At 40.4% G+C, this 21138-nt stretch overlaps 1 protein-coding gene across 7 annotated transcripts in view; it reads left to right on the forward strand.

Moving 5' to 3' along the window:
• ptprub (protein tyrosine phosphatase receptor type Ub) overlaps positions 1-21138 on the forward strand; it is a 154144-nt gene that overhangs the window by 120140 nt on the left and 12866 nt on the right. For 2 of the 7 annotated variants that reach the window (XM_061050887.1, XM_061050888.1), the window contains exons 14-23: positions 356-494; positions 1491-1514; positions 1768-1922; positions 3057-3244; positions 10153-10225; positions 10322-10398; positions 13271-13288; positions 16344-16380; positions 18008-18105; positions 20294-20410. In XM_061050887.1, the coding sequence (XP_060906870.1) occupies positions 356-494; positions 1491-1514; positions 1768-1922; positions 3057-3244; positions 10153-10225; positions 10322-10398; positions 13271-13288; positions 16344-16380; positions 18008-18105; positions 20294-20410 (926 nt within the window). The remainder of the gene's footprint in view (positions 1-355; positions 495-1490; positions 1515-1767; positions 1923-3056; positions 3245-10152; positions 10226-10321; positions 10399-13270; positions 13289-16343; positions 16381-18007; positions 18106-20293; positions 20411-21138) is intronic. The other 5 variants (XM_061050889.1, XM_061050890.1, XM_061050892.1 and 2 more) reach the window with 3 other exon arrangements.

A 21138-nucleotide genomic window follows, 5' to 3' on the forward strand; every position in this document is an offset into this window, starting at 1 on the left:
GTTATAGCCATTCAAAAAGCTTTCGGACGGACCAACAAACTTTCATGCTGCATGCCAGTCGATCATTTTGTCAGTCCGAGCATATGTCGTTGGCAACTAGTAGACGATTATAATTCAGGCTCTCTCCTCACACTAGCGTAGGTAAGCAGTGTGAATGTCTGCATTGTTGTGTGAAAACTCTGCATTTGTAAAGAAGAGAGTTTTATGGGCATGAGTGATAAGTTTTTCAAGGCTGAGAATTTTCAATTATTTTCCTTTATAGCCTTCCTGTGAATCATTTCTTTGACACCTCAATCCTCTATGTTCAGCATTTTCAGTGTGTCTGTTAAAATGTGTATTTGCTGTTTGTTTCCAGCGGCCTGCAAAGATCACCGTAAGGCTCTGGAGGTGTCCCAACACTCTGAGGAGATGGGTCTGATTCTCGGGGTGTGTGCCGGCGGACTGATAGTCCTCATCCTCCTGCTGGGTGCCGTCATCATCATCATTAAGAAAGGGTAAACGTCTGCTGATAAACAAGGAGCACAAAACATGCCTCATTATGCACAAACCCACCACATCTTCCACATTGTTTTTCTCTGTATGTTTTGTTCCAAACAGTTCAGTAATCAGTTTTTTATGCTTGCTAAACTTTTGGAAAAGGTCACGCTTGTTTAGGGGAGAAGCTGGACAGACAGCCAGAGCTGCATTGTATTCATTCCCTCATGATTCACCAGAGGGACAAAACAACTCTCATCTGCAGAGCCCATCTGACTGTGAAGTATTTAATTAGAGGCGGATGGAATTCAATTAACCACTTAATTACGCACACTGAGCAGAGACCTGACCCTTAAATAAGATGCTAATTAGGAGGGAAAAGGTGTGCTTTTAGAGATTATCAGCCAATGATCCCACAGGTCTTCTGGAGATCATCTACCTCTCTGGCTCGGCAGTTATTTAGCAGCCGGAGTTTAAGTCTCAAATAGGGCTGTACCTGCTCTACTTATGTGAGATTTATTTTAATCTAAAGAACCTGCCATGTCAAATGGGAAGTTTCTCAGGGCCCCTGCAATCAATATTAAAAGGTTGACACAGGATCAAGGCTTATATTGAATAATGTTGATTTCAAGGGTCTCCACCTGCTCTGCACAGTAGCCAGAGTTCCACGACTAAGCCACCATGAAGATCACTCTGAGAGAATCGATTGATACATTTGCTGTGACAAACCCAGTGGTCCAGTCCTTGAAGTGTTGCATTGAGATATTTAATAGACAGAGAAGGGTTTTTTTCTTCTTCTTCTTCTTCTTCTTCTACCGCTCTTTGGTTTGGTCTGTCAGCAGCTGCTCGGTAAAACGCACGTGTCATATGGCCGCCTGCACAGGCGAGCACATAGGAGGATGCGTCTCATTTTCACTGTGATCAATGCATTCTGCGCTCAGCTGACATTGCTTTCATCTTACATCTCTTCTTTCTCTTGACTTTTTTGTTTTCTGCCTCTCCTGCACTCTTGCCAGAAGGGACTACTACTCTTATTATCCGTAAGTGACTTTGCTTTTCCATCGATCTGTGATCCATCATATACATGCCGTGCTTTGGCTGTCAATCATAAGTTTATGAAGGAAGACGTGAAGCAGTTGGTCTCCTTTCAAACTATTTATTCACTTTATCTCTGAATATTTACCTCTTTACAACAAATAACAGTTTTCTTCTCTTCTTCTTTCTCTCTATCTCTCTTTTACAATCCATCCTTCACTGCAATCCCCTTCTTCCATCTTCTTTATCCACCTAAAGGAAACAAGTGAACATGAATAAGACACCCATTACCTATCGGCAGGAGAAGAGCCATTTGGGCTCCATGGAGCGCAGTTTCACAGACCAGAGCACCCTCCAGGAGGATGAAAGAATGGCTCTTTCCTTCATGGATGCTCACACCTGTGGCACACGAAGTAAGACAAATGCACTAAGAATTACACATACAGTACAGTGCACACGAACCCTCCACAACTCGCTTACATTGTAGTATTGCTGACTGTCACTCATTCACTCCATACAAATCTGAATCATTCTGGAAGATGGTTATCATGCTGTACGAAAAATAAACAGTCTGTGCTTTGACTTACTCTCAGCTGTTCACTGAATCTATCAAGATGGCAAAATAGTGAGAGTTGTGCGGTAACATATTTGAATGAATCAAAAGAGATGATATGTCACTTTATTTTATCTTGAGCTCTCTTCTTCAGTTGTCAGTCTCACTGAGAAGGAAAGACAGATGTGTTTACTCTAAAGTTGGTACTGATCTTGGTCTGCTTCACTTGTCAACCGAGACAGGGCTGCTGTCAAGTCTATGTAAGATCTGTAATGAAGACTTTTTGCCTAGACAAACGTTATCAACGTAGCATTTACTTTGCCGTATGTGTCAGTATGAAGTAGCAAAAATTAAGCCAGTGCAGAAGTGCAAAATCCTGTAATTCATCGAGTTTCTGAATGAGGCTGGCTGCAGAAGTCACATCCAGTTTTTAAAGAAACAAACATGTTTTTTAGTCTGGTTTAAAAGCTCATGACCCTTATGGGTAAACACTTCAGGTGGATTGATTTTAAAGCTATCGCGGTAACCCAAAAAATGAATTAGCGCGGTAAAAACAAGCCAACTGCCATAACAGCACGTGAAGTCACCTTACCCCAACTCATTTTCAGATGGACACAAAGGCATCTGCACTGGTATCTAATCCAAATGTAACTTCACCCCTTTAAAACAGTTCTGCTTTCAGTCAAACGAAAAAGAAGAACCCGCTAATTTAGATGATGTATCTGCAAAATCTTGTCAAATCTGTGCCAAAAAATCCCCCGTGAAACCAGAAAACACATTTCATTTGAGCTCTCACATTGCAATTGACCTGGAGTCTTTTCAGACTTCAATGAACGCTTTCCCTTCCATTTAATGTTCCGTTCACCTGGTGATAATTACATTTTTATATAGATATACAATATACAATTAAGTCAAGTTTATTTTCGTTTCTTTCACATTAAATGTTTTAGCCTGAGTCATTCAGAAATCACTCATTTGTCCATGTGTGGTGCAGGTGACGCTCGTAGTTCAGTGAATGAGGCCAGCAGCCTGCTGGGAGGCTCCCCAAGGCACCAGTGTGGACGTAAAGGCTCGCCCTACCACACAGGACAGCTTCACCCTGCCGTACGAGTGGCTGACCTTCTCCAGCACATCAACCAGATGAAGACCGCTGAGGGTTACGGCTTCAAGCAGGAGTATGAGGTGAGAGGGCGCCATTACACTACTCACTTACTCTCTGACAACAGTGACGACTATCACACTTTACTCAGACAATTTGAAATGAGCATGAACCGGTGTCAAGTACTTTTGACTATTATTAAAGAGATTTCAGAGCAGCATTGATCTGAAGAACATTGTTGGGTAAGATGCCTGCGTTTACGCTGGCCTCATATTCTACAATGACCAATCTGCACTATGAATTCAACATGATTATAATTGGTCTATTTTTCTGGTAAATGTGCTGCAGCGAGTGAGATAACTAGAGGAAAATACACTGAAACTGCAGGCATACCCAAGGGAATCCAATATCACAGATGAAGGCTCTTGAAAGCTGCAAGTGAAAGTGGTCTAGTTACTGTCATGTTTATGTAACCTATACCTATATAAGTTTGATTTGTTTCTATACTGAGCTTGTGAGTGATGTATAGCATCTTAGTTCTCATGGGAAGAGAAATATTTGCGGCATGTTTTCTCCCACTTCCTGTGAAGTTTGTTTTCTATAGTGTTCTGTGTAGTATTTGTGGAAACACAAACATCACGTGGGAACTGTTGTTGCAGAACCTTGGTAGAGGAGAAGAGCATTTTAGAAGTGCTGTTGAAATGTAGTCAAAGACATTACAATTGAAGCAGCTCTGGCTGCTTTTATCGATGTTGCATCAGGTCACAGTCTTCATTGGAACACCTCGGTATGTCAATTGATAATGGCCTTCTTTTTATTAATGGAAGGGTTGGTACTTTTCTCCAGATACACTTTAACAATTTAAAGTACACAATTTAAGATTTTGGTTGAAATTGTTTTCAGGTCCTGACGGAAATTAATAATTCATGTGCTCTGAAAAAGGAACGAAGAAAATCCGTCAATTGTAGCAGTTGTAAGCCTGTTAAAACTTTGACCAATGTCTGCCACGAGGTACCCATTTGATGAACTGCTCGATTTAGTTTCTACACAATGTAAGCGTTGAGCTTAGGTCCGATAAGTGAGTGCCGTGGCTTTATAGGGAGTACAGAGGGGATGGAAGGGGTGTAGACGGATCACTGAGGGAATGCTACTTTCAAAATCATGCCAGTTTCCGAAAATTACCAACCCTGCCTTTAAATAACAATCAAACCATTACCTATTGGGCTATAGTCAAAGAAGCAGCTCAGTGACCTCTGAACCATATTTGAGATCTATCCTGAAGTCTCCCAATCCAGTATACCAGTAGTCCTGTAAAGCTTTGACCTGTGGCCTTCTTTATCAGTTGCCAAAAGCTCTCCTCTTAGTGTGTAAAGGCAGTGGCACAACTCCAAGTTCCCATAAATAAGTTGAACTCCTTGCCCTCATGAGGCCAACTGCCATGGGGAAAAAAAACACTATTTCAACCTCTTACTCTGGGATCTGATTATTTCATCTTCTGTACAGAGCTTGTTGCCCTTAGGGAAGGTTGCAGCAAAGACAAAACTGTGCTCTATGGAACACCATATGGTCCAGTACAATTGCTTGCACTGATGTACTTCCATGTCTGGTTAACCTTAGTACTGCTAACACAGCAGCGAAAGCTAGCAGGTCACCAGCCTGCTGGTGTAGGGCCTAAAGAAGTTAAAGCATTGTTATAGATGACGCAGCTCTACTTGGTGCGCCAGAGAGGAAGAGAGGTTGGAACTCAGGCTTTGCTCAGGAAGATTGGCCGGCCTTAATTAGCAACCTTGTTAGGGGATGGAAGGACTGTTTGGTGAAGTTTTCAATCCAAACGACAAACCCTCTGTTTTTCCAGTTTGTGCTTTAAGAGTCTGGAAATGTTTGAGCTTGTAGAGGAAGGTTAACAGGTAAAATGTGAAAGAACAGGCTGATGCCCCCACATACAAGAAGAAGTGCCAATCCTGTGCTCCTCTTGGCAGAAGGGTGGATCACCTTAACACCTTTCCTAGATAACTGGCATGTCACCTAAGATTGCTAATCCTCTTGGTGGATTTAGAAGACAACTTCCAGTATATCTTGTAGAAACTACTGTGTGAGTGATTGACCAAGGTACAAAATAAGAATAAAGACAACCCAATAAAAATGTGTATAGAGCTTCTTCAAGATGGACACGTTTTTCTTCTCATACCGCATCGTGACAATACTCCAAACATATCAAGACAAATCCAAGGGGAGAGGGGTTAGAAACTCATATTTAACAAAAGCTGTTTGTCCCATCTAAATAAGATTGATTAAGTGCCTAAAAATGGAGTACTTCAGATACCTTTATTGGCTGTGAGTCAGCGGTAAGAAGGATGTTGCCTTATTACTACACATTGTGGATAACTGCTATCTTAGAGAGGCCATGTTAGCTGGAATGGTTCTTGCCAGATTGGTGTGGAGATCATCAATCTCCCTCTGACATCATTTGTGCCCTCTCGTAACCACCCCACTTAAACATCATTACCTACAGAGAAACTTCAGTAGTTAGTACTGAGTCTTTGTAGTCTGTTGGTACTATGGAACTTTAGTGTGAACCTGTTTATCTTTTAGATGCTGTTGATTCAGATGGAGCCTTTGTATTGTCTGTTCTTTGAGCTTCTGTTCATTTATTTCAATTGTTTTTATAACTATTATTATAATTTATTGTGGATGTGCTACAGGTTGTGTGATGTTGTGATAAAAAATGTTAATGTGTAAATTGTATTGACTCAGTGTCATAGTGTTATAGTCAAGACCGAGACCATAAATAGTGCAGCTCACTTAGACCCTAACACCGGGAGGATTGTGGCTGTAACCGGGGGATACAAATCAAATTATGAATGAATTTAAGTTATTTGTTGTTTTAGAAAGGGGTGTTTTCCTTCAAATCACAGTAATGACTTGCAGTCCGTCCAGTCTGAGGCAGAGACAAGACTGAGTAAAAAATGCTTTCGATTCCGAGACCTAGACCTTTAAAAAGTGGTCTCGAGATCAACATTGATTTTGAGTACTACAACACTACATTATAAAATGCGGATCCCAGGAAGAATAATGTCTAGCTATGCAAAGCTAATGGGGATCCAAATAAACAGACAAACAAACCCTGTAAAAAAATGAGTGGGCTTCTAAATCCCACAGTTGCTGCATACATCAATAAATCATCCTCATTTCCTCAAAAGACCTCTGTCATGATGGCAGGCCTGATAAGGTTAAACATCTCTGGAGGTTTTCCAGCTTTGTGAGTCACCTGTCCACTGCTAAGAGACTGTCAGGTAGGAAAGAGAAAGGTGAGTCCAGGGAGGTTGAGTGGAAAGAGAAGGGAGATGACAGGGTGCAAAGGAAAGATTGTGGAGAAAGAGAGCTCTTGGATCCCGTGCCCTGTTACCACCCCCATGAAAATGTTAGTATTTACCATCCTGTCCAATGTAAGAAACAATGTGAAAGCTATAATTCCCAAAGGTAACCATCAGACTGTGAAGCATAGCATCTCTTCTTCACCTTCGGAATACTTGATGTTTTTTCAGATATATTTCGGATGAACAATTCAAGCTTCATAATTTTCCTGCTTATTTCCAAAACAGATGTATTGGCTCTTAGTGAACAGTATTAATAGTGTTAGTAGTAGCTCAGACTAAAAGCTTATGATAAGCCTCTAACATATTCTCGATTTGAATGCATACAAATGCAGATTCTGTTGACAAAAGGGGATTATATATGGTGTCTAAAATGTTCTTCTATGAAGTGGTTAAAAATAAAAATAAATTCTCCACTAACGAGCAGGAGTCAATGTGGAGATTGAAACAATCAACTCTCAGCATGAATTCTGCTCTCCTTTTCAAATGTCTTGGAAGGTGCATGGAACAGGAAGTCTGGGCCCACTACTAGCTACACAGGAAGCCCCCAAATTAGCCATTGTTTCCAGATGCTATATAGTTCAGACATTTGCAGTTTAAAACCGATGTGTTTTTAGGTTGGCCAAGATGTTGTACAGGTACTTAGCAGAAATTGTTCAAAATCAGCTTACCCCACAAATGCAGTTTTCTTTGATTGGCAGAAAACTGCTTGGATAGTTGTTTTTTTTTTTTTTTGCACCAATGTTTTACTTCTGAATTGAACTCTTAAGTACAGGATTGCTTTGTTTTGCAGAACAATGCTTATCCCCCTCTTGTTATTGTTGCAGCAGCTTCTACTTCTAATGGGACATTTCAGGTCACAAAATGAAGAGCCCAGATCTCAGAATACCAGCCTCAGTGAAACAATTGCGGCTTAGACTTGTGTTCACACCCCAGGGAGGACTCCATCCCGGTCACCTACAGCCTGTAGCATTCATGAAAAAGAGAAAACATCTTTTGTCTCTGGTTCACGGTTTTCCCCTCTGGAACTCTTGCTTCTAGACTCATTAAACTGTCCCTCACGGGCAAAACACACTCAACTGAAAAAATCAATACACACCTCTGTTGTTGTTTTTTTTACTCTTTGTGCTAGAGTATGTGTTTTGATGGAGTGTCTATCTCCATTATAAGTGAAGATGATGAGCAGTATCATATTACACTCCCCTGGCAGGTATAGGTTTTTATTTCCCAAAAGAATATCTATGTTGTGTAAAACTGATCAAAAATTTACAGCGAGTTGTAAAGGGGTTTGTATGTGTGGCAGCTGCTGTCACTGCAGTCATATCCCCACTGTGGAAATGTACAAGTAAACAACATCAGAGATTTACCGGACGACTCAAACTTTCAAAGTACCACTTCGCACCTAGAGGGTTAGGTTATCTGTGAAGGTGACCTCTTTGATACAAAGTTTAGTAACAGCAGGAAGCTACTGAATGACTGTGCTTTTTTGTTATCATTAGTCAGGCTTGTTATTTATATTCTTAGTTAGATGTTTCATTTTCCCTACATTTTCAACATTATTCATTGGAAATCTCTGATTGGATTTTCATTGAATGGAATTCACAATTCAAATGCCATCACTTTTAGAAACTATTTTTATTATATTATTTATTTTTCTTGTGAGGAAATGAATTATTTACACGTTAAAATCTCATTGGATGTTGATAGTACATTATGATGTTAGAATATCAAGAGTCTAGCTCCAACATTATTTCCTTCATCTCATTTTACTCATTTTATATGATTCTCTTCACCAACCAAACTTGCTGATCCCCTCCAATGAGGGTTTCTAATCGATGTTCCACAGGTCTATGTTGATTCCTTTCTCTCCCCTTCAATATACTGACACACACACACACAGTGTTGTTCCCTGCTCCTCTCCTCTCCAGAGGGCTCTGCAGAGGAGTGGTGAGAGCACAGAAAGCAAAAGAGCTCAAAGGTCTTGTGTCAAAAATGAAAGGGAAGAAGAGCCATCAGGTCAGGGAGAGAAGTAATGAAGAGAGTTGGAAGGAAGTAAAGCGAACAAGGGATTCAGAGCAAGATTGCTATCCAAAGAAGGAGGAAGGAAAAATGAGCAGTAGGATGTAATACAAGGCAGGATTTGGCTGGTTTTTGGCTCTCTGTGGGGAGAACTGTGTTGTAATCCCCTGCTCAGCATGCAGACTTGGGCAGAGTCTCCCCAAATGTCCCCCTGTGGCTTCAAACCACAGGGGGTAGACTGGTATGGATGTGTGTGTATGGGTGTGTGTGGGGGATTTCTAATCTTATTTCTTATTTGCAGGCTTAATTTAGCCCAACAGTGGATGCCTTAAAGTAGCTTATGAGGCATGTAGGGGAGAAAGTGCTAGAAAGTGCAATAATGCAGACAGGTATATGATGGGGAATGAGAAGACATTTTACTGAGTCTGATGTGTTATAGTACAGCTGAGCGGGCATCCAGAATCAGGTGGTACAAAGTTTCTCTGCCTTCCTACTACAGACCAGGGAGCTCAACACACAGTAATAAGTGTAGTCAAAACATTTAGGGAGTTACAAAAGAGTTCCATTCTGTTGAAGGTTAGCCTACAGTTAAGGTGTACATTTCATCTCATCCTGCAACACATCAAACATCAGGCTAGAGGCTAACAAATAGATTTTTGTGTTTTTTTTATTTCTGTTCTCATTTGAAGGTCGAGGGTTCGATCCCCAGCTGAGCAACATGTCCGATGTGTCCTTGGGCAAGACACTTAACCCTGCATTGCTCCCGCTGCTTTGGTGGCGGTGTATGAATGAATTAGTGTTGTACTTACTCTCTGATGTACATCGCTTTGGATGAAAGCGTCTGCTAAGTGAATTGTAACATCGATACCTTGGGGCGCTGGTGGCACAGTGGGTGGTGCGCACACCCCGTGTATGGAGGCTGTGGTCCTCCAAGTGGGTGACCCAGGTCAAATCCAACTTGTACCTCTTTTTCCGCATGTCATTCCCCACTCTCTCTCTCTCCCTGATTCTCTCCACTGTCCTATCTCTCAAATAAAGGCACAAAAAGCCAAAAAAAATCACCCTGATTACCAGCAGCTTACCTTAGTTCAAGGAGTTGGTGTCAAACAGCCAGAATTGTAAATATTCCAGGGGAATGTTTTCAAGAAAAAAAGTGTAAAGGAGTGATTATGGGACTTCATAAAAGTCGACAATCCAATCATGTAAAAGACACAAAAAGAGCTGATGTCCTTGTGTGCCAGTGTAGAGCTAGGTGTTAAAAGTACATTAAGTAAAAGTGAAAGAACTCTTTGTTGTTACAAAGGCCTACCCCTGTTATGCTGCTAAGCTAACATATGTGTTTGATTCTTTTAAACAGTGGCTCAACTTTTTATCTCCCTTGCTTTGAATTGGGTATGACATATCATGCATAGCCAACAAACCTTTGTGTAGAATACATTGGCTTTTTATCTCTTAAGCAGTGTTTTGGAGAAGTAATCACTAGTTTTTCTGATGATATCCATTAAAAGATATCATCGCACAAAACACGCATTTCAATGGTTTAATATGGAAAATCCTGAATTTAAAGTATTCACCAGAGTCTCGTTTTCTCTTAACAGAGTTTCTTCGATGGCTGGGACTGCACAAAGAAGAAGGACAAAACCAAAGGGAGGAATGATACCTTGTTAGGATGTAAGTCATAATCCATTTCTTCCATTATGAACATTGAAAATTATCTGAAAACTTTGTGTTTCAACATACTTTTCATTAAATCCTTATCTGTCTCAGATGACCGCCACAGAGTCAAGCTCCACCCTCTCCTGGGAGACCCCAACTCGGACTACATCAATGCTAACTACATTGACGTAAGTGTAATCCTTTCTTTCTGCCTCTGTTGTCATGAGCCACAAACAGGGCACTCTATCCCTCCCACAGTGCATAGCTACAGTCCATCTCTCTCATTCCTGTAAGCTCACCAGTCTGCTGGCCCACTTTCACCTGGAAGCTTTCATCCAATCAAACACCTTGCCTGATGGTGTTTGGCTAGATTCCGTGGTTGTCAATTGCTGCAGTGAATCCCTGACCCAGACTGACCCTGCTATCACTTTTATTAAAACAGAGTGCAATGAATGCATTTAATTATTTCAGAGAGGAGATAACCCTTTTTGTAAGATGGCACTAATCCCCCTGAATGAAATAGTCGTGATTGATGTTATTCAATCTGTGGATGGGCTGAAGAGATGATCCTGTCCACTGTTCACCTTAAATGTCGGCAACACATGCAGCTCCACAGTTACATTCTCACTGATCATATGAAATACATGTTTATGTTGCTAATGTGTCTCACACAGTCTCATCCATTTGTTCCCATCCATAAAAAAAAAAAAAAAAAAACAAGAGGAGGCTGTGTTTATTCAGGAAGCAGAGGAAGAGGGTAAGATGGCACCAATGAAGTAAATAAAAGAAAATGGAGCCAGGCATTTAAAAGAGATACGACTCTACCACCAGATAGTACCTTGAGTTTGGGTACCTGTGTGAATTTGCTCTCACGGTCGGCAGATGTTGTCTTTTTATTGGCGCTATGTTTAGGGAAGTCTGGCAGTTTGATATTACTTTATTTGCTCGCCTATCGTTAAGTAAGATGGAACTCTGTCTCCACTCCTGTTTGAGTCTGATAAGTGGTAGAAAGATCCTGACGTTTACTCAATATTTAGGAAATGGATATGTTTGAAACTGCTAGATTTGAGTTATTCAGTGACAAATAAATAACCAGGTGCATGAAATTCGGTGTGGATTCCTTCTTTTGTCTTAACTGTCATCCAAAATGCTTGACACTCCTGGGCATTTTCCCTCTCTTTTACCTCTCTGTAGAGAGTGGCCAGTGGTGAGATGCTTTTAGAGAGTTCATTAGAAGGAGAGGGCGTTAAAAACCTGGCCTGCTGTCAGGACTGTAGTTATTGTGAGGGTCTCCATTAGCGTTTAGGGCTCAGAGGTGCCAGCATTAGAGGGAAAACACCACTCAGAGGCCACTACGGTGTCAGTGTCGCTGATGTTACTCCCAGAGAAGGGCGAGCCAGCATGCTGAATAGTAACTACTCAGCCACAGCAGAGCGTATTCTGGACAGCTTGTGATTATTTAACCAGAGGTTAAATGAAAAAAAAGTTTCTCCACCCTCGAGAGATTAATGTAGTTAAAAAGGAGAGGTGAGAAAGTGCAAGCTCTGTGTTTCCTGTGTCGCTTTGTAGCAGAGTGTTACTGGAGGCTTTGTGTGGTATGGAGATGTGAAGACGTTTGTAATTGTTTGACAGCTTTCTGGATCTGTTGCAAATGTAGAGCAGTGTAGTGTGGCATGGCTGATGCTGATAAACATGTAGTTTACTTCTAAAGAGGAACGGGTTATGCCAATAAGTTTAGAATGGTCACACATCAAGATCAAACCATAAAAAGTACTTATAAACACACATACACTCTGATATGTTAAAATTAAAGTAACTTCTAACTTTGTGACCTACCTTTAAGTCTTCTTAATTTGCTCTTTTCTGTACAGGAACAATAACAAAAGCTTTTTCTACTTCAGATATATTTTCTTTCCCTCGCTTTTCACTCTTGTTAGCAGGTTGGCTTGGCTCATATTTTAAAAGCTGATGTCACGTTTTTCACATTTAATCTGTGAAAGTTAGTGGGTTGTTTGTTCTTTTGCAATGTTCATTTCAGTCCAATTTGATAAATGTAAACCTACACACAGTCTTGATGAAGGATCAATGACTAATACATTTTCTTTTCACTTTCAAAGTTGATTAATAAGTCATGATTATTGATTATCTTTAAGAAATGCTTAATGGAGAACTTCAATGCAAAGTGTCGGAGACTGATTACAGATCTCAGGGTTGACTATTTTTTTTAAATAAAGTTGAACGAAAACTTCTGTGGCCTCGAAAAAGAAGATGAAGTTTGGTAAAGTCCCTCAGGCTGAAAACTGTGTTTTAATAAAAAAAACAACTTTGTGCTGTGGATGCTACTAAGATAATGAACCCAAAGGTTTTGCAGAACTGGTGGCAGATGAGTTGCTCTCCGGGTGAAGTTAACGCCAGATTTGTGTTTAGTTGTCTATTCTGTTTCTTGTGAGAATATCCTGAGTGTAAATCTTAATTGGTGATGTACTATTTAATATTAGAAGCCATGTTTTCAGGCGCTCTAAGGAGTAACTATTTAGATTGCACTGTTTAACCTTTAAAAGCAGTTTGTTCCACAGCCCCTGTTCACTAACAAAGCCTGGCCCTACAGTGTTCCCTTTATACACTTTACAAACCCAAGGAAATACACAGACTTAGTTATAATTACAAAACCGGTGTGAAAACAACAATTTCTCGTCATCAACATAATGAATGTGGAGAAAAGTAGCCAGATTTCTTTTTCTACCTTCCTTCATCAAACAAACAAAAAACATAAAGCCAATTTACGACTGAAAAACATCAAAAGTAAGTTTGATTTGAAAAAAACATTGAAAGAGATTACAGTTAATCAAACAATGGCCTTAGGTTGTACATTTCCCCATAACGAGTGCTCCATTATATAAAGCAAAGTCCTGCTATATTAAATACACACACACAAACACACTTCCTTCTAACCAGTCTGTAACCATAACTCCTACTTACCAAACGCTTCTTTCATTAACTAGCTTATATGTCTTCTTTTTCTACTGCCCTTTCCTACTTCCTCGACCTTGGACTCTGTAGATTCGGATAAACAGGGAAGTAAGTACTTCACTGCTCGTTCTTCTGCTTGCCATCGCTCTATTGTTGCTCTTTCCCCCTTCTTCTCTTCACAATTCCCTCTTCTCTGTCCACTCTCCTATATCCACAATTGCTCAAAGATCAGTGTGTTTCAGGTTTGTGCACATTTAGCAAACTAGCAAAAGTAAGACATGTCCCTTTAGGTCATGATTTTAAAAGAACACAAGAAGATGTGTCCTCTCTGGGTGGAGCACCCCGCTGTCTCTGTTAGTTCTCATAAGTAGCCAAGACTCAGGAAGTTTAGTTGCTATGGTGACCATCTTAAGTGGAGGAGTGGTGGCGTTGATAGTGCTGATGGTGTTAGGACAGAGCCAGAGGAATTGTGGATAGCAGGCCTCACAGGACTCGTCATCCATCTCCATTTCAAACATGTCCCTGTTTATTTGTGTGGATGCACTTTTGTTATCCATCATCAACTTGGACTGAGTCAACATTTTTTGCTGAAAGACAAAAAGCTGTTACTAACATGGATTGCCCAAGCGTCAACTTCGGGTTTAGAAATATTTAGCTAATGTGGCTGTAAAAAAGGTGAGTTTCTCTAATGTCTACTTGCTTGCTTTGAGAGCCAAAATATCCCCCTTAGAGCCCACGTAAAACAGCACATTTTATTTTTATTCACAGCCTGATACAAAACACATCTCTGGTCTTAACAGCTCATTTCTCTATTCATGAGAACTGTACAGGATGGGGAATGATTATGACAGTCACCATTTGAATTAAATTAAGCCTTAAAGTTATAGAGTGCAGTCACTCACATCGGTAAGTGGATCATTCTGTCTTTCTAACAACAAAGTTTCTTTACTGAACTTAATGTATTGGCTGTGTTTGTGTTAATTTTGATATTTTTTATTTCATCTAAAAATGAAAAAGAACCTTTAGCTTTCTTTGGGCTTCATGGCTTCAACTTTTGAGCCCGTTTAGTGCTATTTATACATTTATTTGATTTTTTGGCCAGTTCATAGGGGCAGAGCCAGGCTTTTGTTGACTGGGGCATTCATCTTTGAAGAGGTGACAGAACATAAAATTACCCGTTCTGTCTCTACTCACAATATCTAATCTAACATAATCATTAAAATGTCTTAAAGGTGTTAGATTGATGTGTTTATTTTTCTTACTTTAAAAAGAAATGAAACAGAGTGTCAAAATAAAAATCTTCTGTGCTCAACTCTTAAAAGAAGTATAGAAGAAGATGGGCAGTAGAGCTGGGAGAGCAGGCCCATTAACTGGAGCTACAGCCTCTGTTAGTGGTGGGTGGCTGCCTTGAAGCTTAGACACAATATTTGGGCAAGCAAGTGGCCACAAGCTCATTAGCTTCTTAAGTTTGATAAATGAACAGTGATAGTGAGCCGCCAGCATGAATAGAAACCTCACTCTGTGATAAACATGATGGTGAATAATCAAATTCTCCCGCTAATGAATTAGCCACGGGTGTTGACTGTACAGCGTTCTTTCTTCCTGCTGCCCAACCCCCACTCTCAAAAACCACCACCTCCTCTTAATATGGTCACTCCACCCCAGAAAACCAATGTGACAGTCCAAGATAAACTCCAGGCTACATTTGTCCATTGGAGAAACGTAGGGTCACTAGGGTCACGTCCACTATTTCAGTGCCTCATTAAACTGATCTGCAGAGAGTCGGTCTGCATGAGAGTTTGATTAGAGAATCATTCTTAAACCGACTTTGCCACTCCACAGGAAAGTCAATAGATGATCAAAGAGATCAATTATCCTTATAGCTGCATCCTTCAGAATGAAAAAAAACATATCCGAGGTGATGTCTATGCGACAGGTTAGATACACAGCACTTATTCCAGGAGTTCTTACTTCCAACAGTTTGCTGGTCTTTTTAGTGTTCATGTCTCACTTCAAAGCCCCCCAGGTGGTCTTTTACCTGTTTTATTCCCCACAAGGTTGTAGAGGTGACATCTCGTCATTCATCCATATTCACTTCATACTCACCATGTGAAAATGTCTCTCATCTGTATCAAACGCTGTCAAGTGCTTTGATATAAATGATCTCAGAATTCCTCACCATATGTTTAAGAGTTTACCTTATATTATATATATGATATTGTGCAATTATAAAAACCTGTGTAAGAAACTCTTCTTTTTGTCTTCGTATGAATGTAAGAACTGAAGGAGGATATTTTATGAGGGATGATGTGATTTTGCTTATTTCATTTCATCATCAAAATACAGTTCATAGCCTTTATAGTCACCCCCATTGATGTGTTCCATACATTAGAATTTTACAACTGAAAATGTAAAAATATAAATAATTTTATTGTGGTTGTATGCAATGGAACAACACAAAAGTCCTTAAATTAAGAATATTAAGGCGGATTTTATATATATATATATATATATGTATATATATATAACAGCTATGAGTGCTTTATTGTGAAACTGTTTACTATGAGATTAGGTGAAACCAATGGCCTTTAGGTTAGCTTGTGCATCCAACAGGTGCACACCACCTGCTTTGGACTGCACTTGTTTGTTAATCAAACAGGAAAAAGCGAGAATGTGTCCTTGAATTCCACATTGTAAAACTGCAAAATGTGCTCAAGTCTTAGGCAGGATACTACTTATGCAAGGCTCTGAATTGCACTTTTTGCACCATTAATAAAAATTGATTTCTTCTTCTGGGACAGCACTGTATCAAACCTTCTCAGGGATTCAGTCATTGCTCAGTCAGCTCGTCTCACAGTAGGAATTTGATTTTCCAGAGCTATATGAGCAGTTTGTAAAGAAAATGTGTTTACCGTGTGATGCCTCAACCAGCTCCAAACTATCCACTGAGTCCCTGAGGACAAAGAGGTGGTCTGAAGTCAGCAATAAGTCAGACAGTCCTGTAAGATAATACAAGAAATTGGCTTTACAGTTACATAGAGTGGGTCAGCATGCAGAGATGAAAGGGAGAAAAAAAGGGCGAGCCAAGAGGACACTCCCCCGTACAGCTGTGCCTGAGGTGCAGATGGCTTACTCAGCATGTCATTCCTCTTCTCTCTTTCAGGGCTACCATCGATCCAACCACTTCATCGCCACTCAGGGTGAGTATCCCAGCAAGCCGCACACTGTAGTATGTGTGTGTATGTGCAGGATGGCGAGTACCTTTTGTGGAGGTGTGATAAATGGATGATGATCCAGCCAATGAGCCTACTCATGCTCTGTCCCCCTGTCCAAAAGCATCTCAACTGGATAGAGTGGCTATGAACCTGTGACGGATGTGTTCCTGTTTTTACTGAATTAATCATTAAAAAAGATGGAAAACTGATTTATATCCTCTCTCTCCTCGATTTAGAGATTCCACATAATGAATGAAGAATCTGTGATTTTAGTATGGGAAGTGCTTTGGTTTCCTTTTTGGAGTAAGCTGTAGATTTGATTGACCAATCATGTTTCAGCAAGATTTGGTGTTGGCAGGAAATAGAGTTTGATTGGAAAAGTGGGAACCAATCCAATGTTACCGGGCTCCAACAGCACTAATGTGATGAGGATTTATTTATTTAAAAAAACAGATATCTGCCTGAAAGTGCAGCTTACAGCTTGTCAAAGGTTGTAGCCTGGGTTCCAGTCTGGCCTGTGACTCTTTTCTCGTATGTTGTTCCCAACTCTTTCTCTCTCTACCTGGTTTCCAACACTTTCAACCCTCCTGTCTCTGTAATGTAAAAATAATTATTTAAAAAAAAAGCAACTTGGGCATCAAATGTGCCTGATGAAATCAGCAGTTTGATTTCCTGACTTTCTTGAATGAGTCACAAATTATCAATCCAACCTTCATTCAACAAACAAGGATTTTAAAAGTTGTTTTCTTTTCCAGAGCTGACAAAACGTGCATTTTATTTTTTTTACATCTCAGATGGTTTTATTTTGAAAAGTTGAATATGTTGAATATATGTAGATCACAAGATATTTTTTTTTTGTTTATGTTCATACCACTGAAATAAGACAAAGTTAAGCCTCTGTGTTACCAACTACAGCGAAAGCTAATGCATTCAGAGATTACAATCCTATTGACATATGGAGTGTTCACCCTCTATCACTTAAATACAGATCTGCTACTCGTGGACAGACTTAGCTTGTGTGTGTGTGTGTGTGTGTTTGAATGTGTGTGTGCGTGTGCTTGCAAGCGTACATTTTTCCCACACTGCTGTTTCTTAAACCCAAGGAGTGTCGATGTCTAGGGAGCTCCCGTCACAAAGTCACTCAAGGTCTGCTCTCCTGCTTATCTTGCACCAGCATCTCCTCTTCCCCCCTTCTCTGTGAGACAGAGAAGAGAAACATGCAGGAGAGGGGGAAAAAAAGATGTCAGCAGTGTTTTTGTCTCTCTGAGCGTTTCTTTCCTATGTGATCCTTGTTTGAAAGTTGTATCTCCCCTCCTAAACGTCTCCTCCACCGATGGCAATGAGTGACTGATGGTCCTTCGGGCTTTCATCATCAGCCACTGCTGTTGTTTTGTCACCCAGCGCCCCTTCCCTTCTGCCTGGAATTCTCAATAACGGCACAATCTTGAGAGATCAGTACCCTGTCGTTGAGGAAGGACACTTACGTCGCATTGATATGAAATTTCACAACAGCAAGGAATCTCTGATTTAGAGCACGGCTTTGATGCTGTCATTTCTCTCTCTCTCTCTCTCTCTCTTTCACACTCTCTCTCTCTATATTTCTTCCCAACAGGACCCAAGCAGGAGACTCTGTATGACTTCTGGAGGATGGTGTGGCAGGAAAATTGTTTCAGCATCGTCATGATCACTAAGCTGGTGGAGGTTGGCAGGGTAAGTGATGTGCACCCCCCCCCCCCCCCCAATAACCACCCAGTGCTCAGAAACATCCTCCATTCTCCATAAGGGAACATTTAAGTTTTGTAGGGCTGTCGTGTTTTTGATAAGTATAGATCTCACAGACGTTTGCTGGACAGACTAAAAGCTGTTCGTTGTGATGTAGTTGCCCTGCATTTATGTGAAACTACATACCTTAGCTGCTGTTGTAGTAGAGGACCTCAATGTGAAAAGGGACAGTTCAACACTTAAGGAAAAAACACTGTTATTCTGTTCTGTTCTATTATTATTATTTTATCTGAAAGTCAGAGGAGAAACTGATATCACTCTCATGTCTTTACACATGAAGGTACAACCAATAGTTATTTAGCTTAGCACAGTGACTAGAAGCAACTAGCTGTGTGAAGATTCAATCATAAAACCAAACTGCCCGTACCGTTTAGAGTGTGTGGTCAAGTGAACTTTGTAGGTGCAAGTAGGAAGAATTTTGATACCTCTGTACAGAGTCAGGCTAGCTTTCTCCTGTTTCCTGGCTTTATGCTAAGCTAAGCTAACCTAATAGGGGTTAAAGGTTTATTTTACTGTAAGGACAAGAGTGTTTGATGGAATTCAACGTCTAACTCTGAGCAAGAGAGTGGAAAAACAAGTTTCTTTACATTTTCTGTCACATGTTTTCTTAGTGTGGAGTGGATAACAAGCCACAGGAAAGTCTACACAAAGTCTCATTGAGCACATGCAATTTACTGGATCATTGCATTGATTATCCCTAATCTGTATGTTTTGAAAGCATCATGCTCTGGTGTTTTATATAAATGTACATCATGACATTTAATGATAATGGAGTCCATAAAATGTGCCATAAAGTACTTGAGATACATCAAATGTCTCCTGTTCCGGGTATCTATGGCTGCTAACTTCTCCATACACTGCATTACTACGCAGTTTGAATGGCTTTACTGTCACACTGTTATTTTCCAACTCACATAAACAACCGCAGTCTATGAATTCTGCACTAAGCACCTCGTCCTTTTCAGTCTCTGCAAGAGAAACATATTACCACAGTGGATGGTTAAAATGACACCATTTTTCTAGCAGCAGTTCTCTTACATCCAATTTAGTTCTCCATCCTAACAATTCTGGGAACAGTCAACAAACGAGGACTGGTCTGTGCGGCTGAATCCAAATAACACCTCCATTAAATAAATAAAAATTGCCTCCTTTGTGCCTGGTGTTGGTGCACAAGATTGCTGCCCTGCTGTTCATTATGTTTCCCTCCATTATGTGATTATTGTGTCTTTCTTTTATTTGCCCTCTCAGATGCAGAGGAACAGGTTGTTTTTGTTCTTTCCACAGAATTTTCAATCTAACCTCTGTACATTTCCAACTTAATAAATGCCACCAATATTCCTCAGTTCTAGTTAAACCAATTTAAGAGGAACTTTACATTTTTATTTTAATCACATAATAAGAAATTATTAGATTTAACACAGGTAAATATTTACCTCATTTGCCGTAAAATTCATCATCTGGGATTTAATGTGTACATTTCTAAAATGTATAGGACTTTATAAACAATCCAAAACTGGCCTTACTAAAGGTATAATCCAACAGTACATCAGAAAAAAACCTAATTTAGCCCTACTCTCTGTCACTGTCACAAAGATGATGGATCATCCAGTGCCACTTGTTCAACAGTTGAACCTTGGCCTTGCAGTGCATTTCCTGGGTTTAAGGTATTTATCGGGTCCCTTTGCTTACATCCAGATTTAAAAAGAAGAGGAAGAAGAGAAATTCTCTTTTAGAGGGACGGATCCTAGATTTCAAGACTAGCAGCTAAAACAACTAGATTATATTTTCTATCAGTGAGTTGAAATGTTATTGAGGGAAATATGAACAATTGTCTCAAAATGCATTGAAACCATTTTGACTTGGTTTAGTTTTCCTTTTTCAAAAGGAGATTCGAGTCGACTATGTGTTCAAAAAGAAGGTCAAAACAGTAAAAGTTTTTTTGGAATTGCTGGGAGGGGGAAGGGGGGGGGCGTTGTAATGGAGATTCAACCTTCATAAGCATTTCTCAAACAGATTTATTCATCCTACAAGACCTTCCATTTTGCATTTTCATTTTCCTGACCTGTCAGCTGGAGGTTTACCTCTGTTGCTTCTCTGTTGTTGTTTTTTTTTCCAGGTGAAGTGCTGTAAATACTGGCCTGATGACAGTGAGATGTACGGCGACATCAAAATCACGTTGCTGAAGACAGAAACGCTGGCTGAATACACAGTTCGCACCTTCGCCTTGGAGAGGGTGAGTTTACATTTTGTTTACTCTTAGCATTTTTCATACTCGTTATAGTAAAATGAAAATGAGCAGAAGTCCATAAATCACAGAGCTGAGACACTTGACATACTGCTCATGTGTACGAGGGTCACATGTTCAACTGAGAGGAATTAACACCAGGAGCTGTGTGTGTGCCCCTGCTGTCTTTTCAACATAGCTGTAACAGTGTTTGCGCCCCTGTTGGCCTTCATCCTGTCAATCTCCTGGGGGATCTCTCATTGGAGGGGCTCAGAGCAGCGCTGCAGTTGACAGTGGCACAAACACAGCGTTATCATCACACTGTCACATTCGCTCTCCACAGAGGCACGCTGCTTCTGCTTATTCAAATCGGAACAAATTTAGAAGCTGGTGACAGCTTGTTTTTCATAGCTCTTTTTTAAATTCTTTTTTTGGATTCCTCTCTTCAACAAATCTTTGCTTTGCGTCACTTCACTTTGTCATCTCTGTACAGAGTAAGAAACTGCTGTGACTGCAGCAGCCTCCCAGTAGAGAAGAGAAAACCTCCCAGCTCTCCCCGAGCTCAGAGAGCCTCAGTTATTACTCTCCGCGTGTCTGTCACTGCAGCGAGCTGGCATGTGATGCCCAGAGGCCTTACTGTCCTGAAAGAGCTAGCACCCCACGTAAATAATGTCCTGGTTGACCCCACACTGAGCTGAAAGATCTGCCACATCTATCATAGAGGGGAAATGTCTCTG

This window comes from Labrus mixtus, chromosome 11 (genome assembly GCF_963584025.1).
Source record: "Labrus mixtus chromosome 11, fLabMix1.1, whole genome shotgun sequence".
In the NCBI taxonomy this organism is placed as follows: domain Eukaryota; kingdom Metazoa; phylum Chordata; class Actinopteri; order Labriformes; family Labridae; genus Labrus; species Labrus mixtus.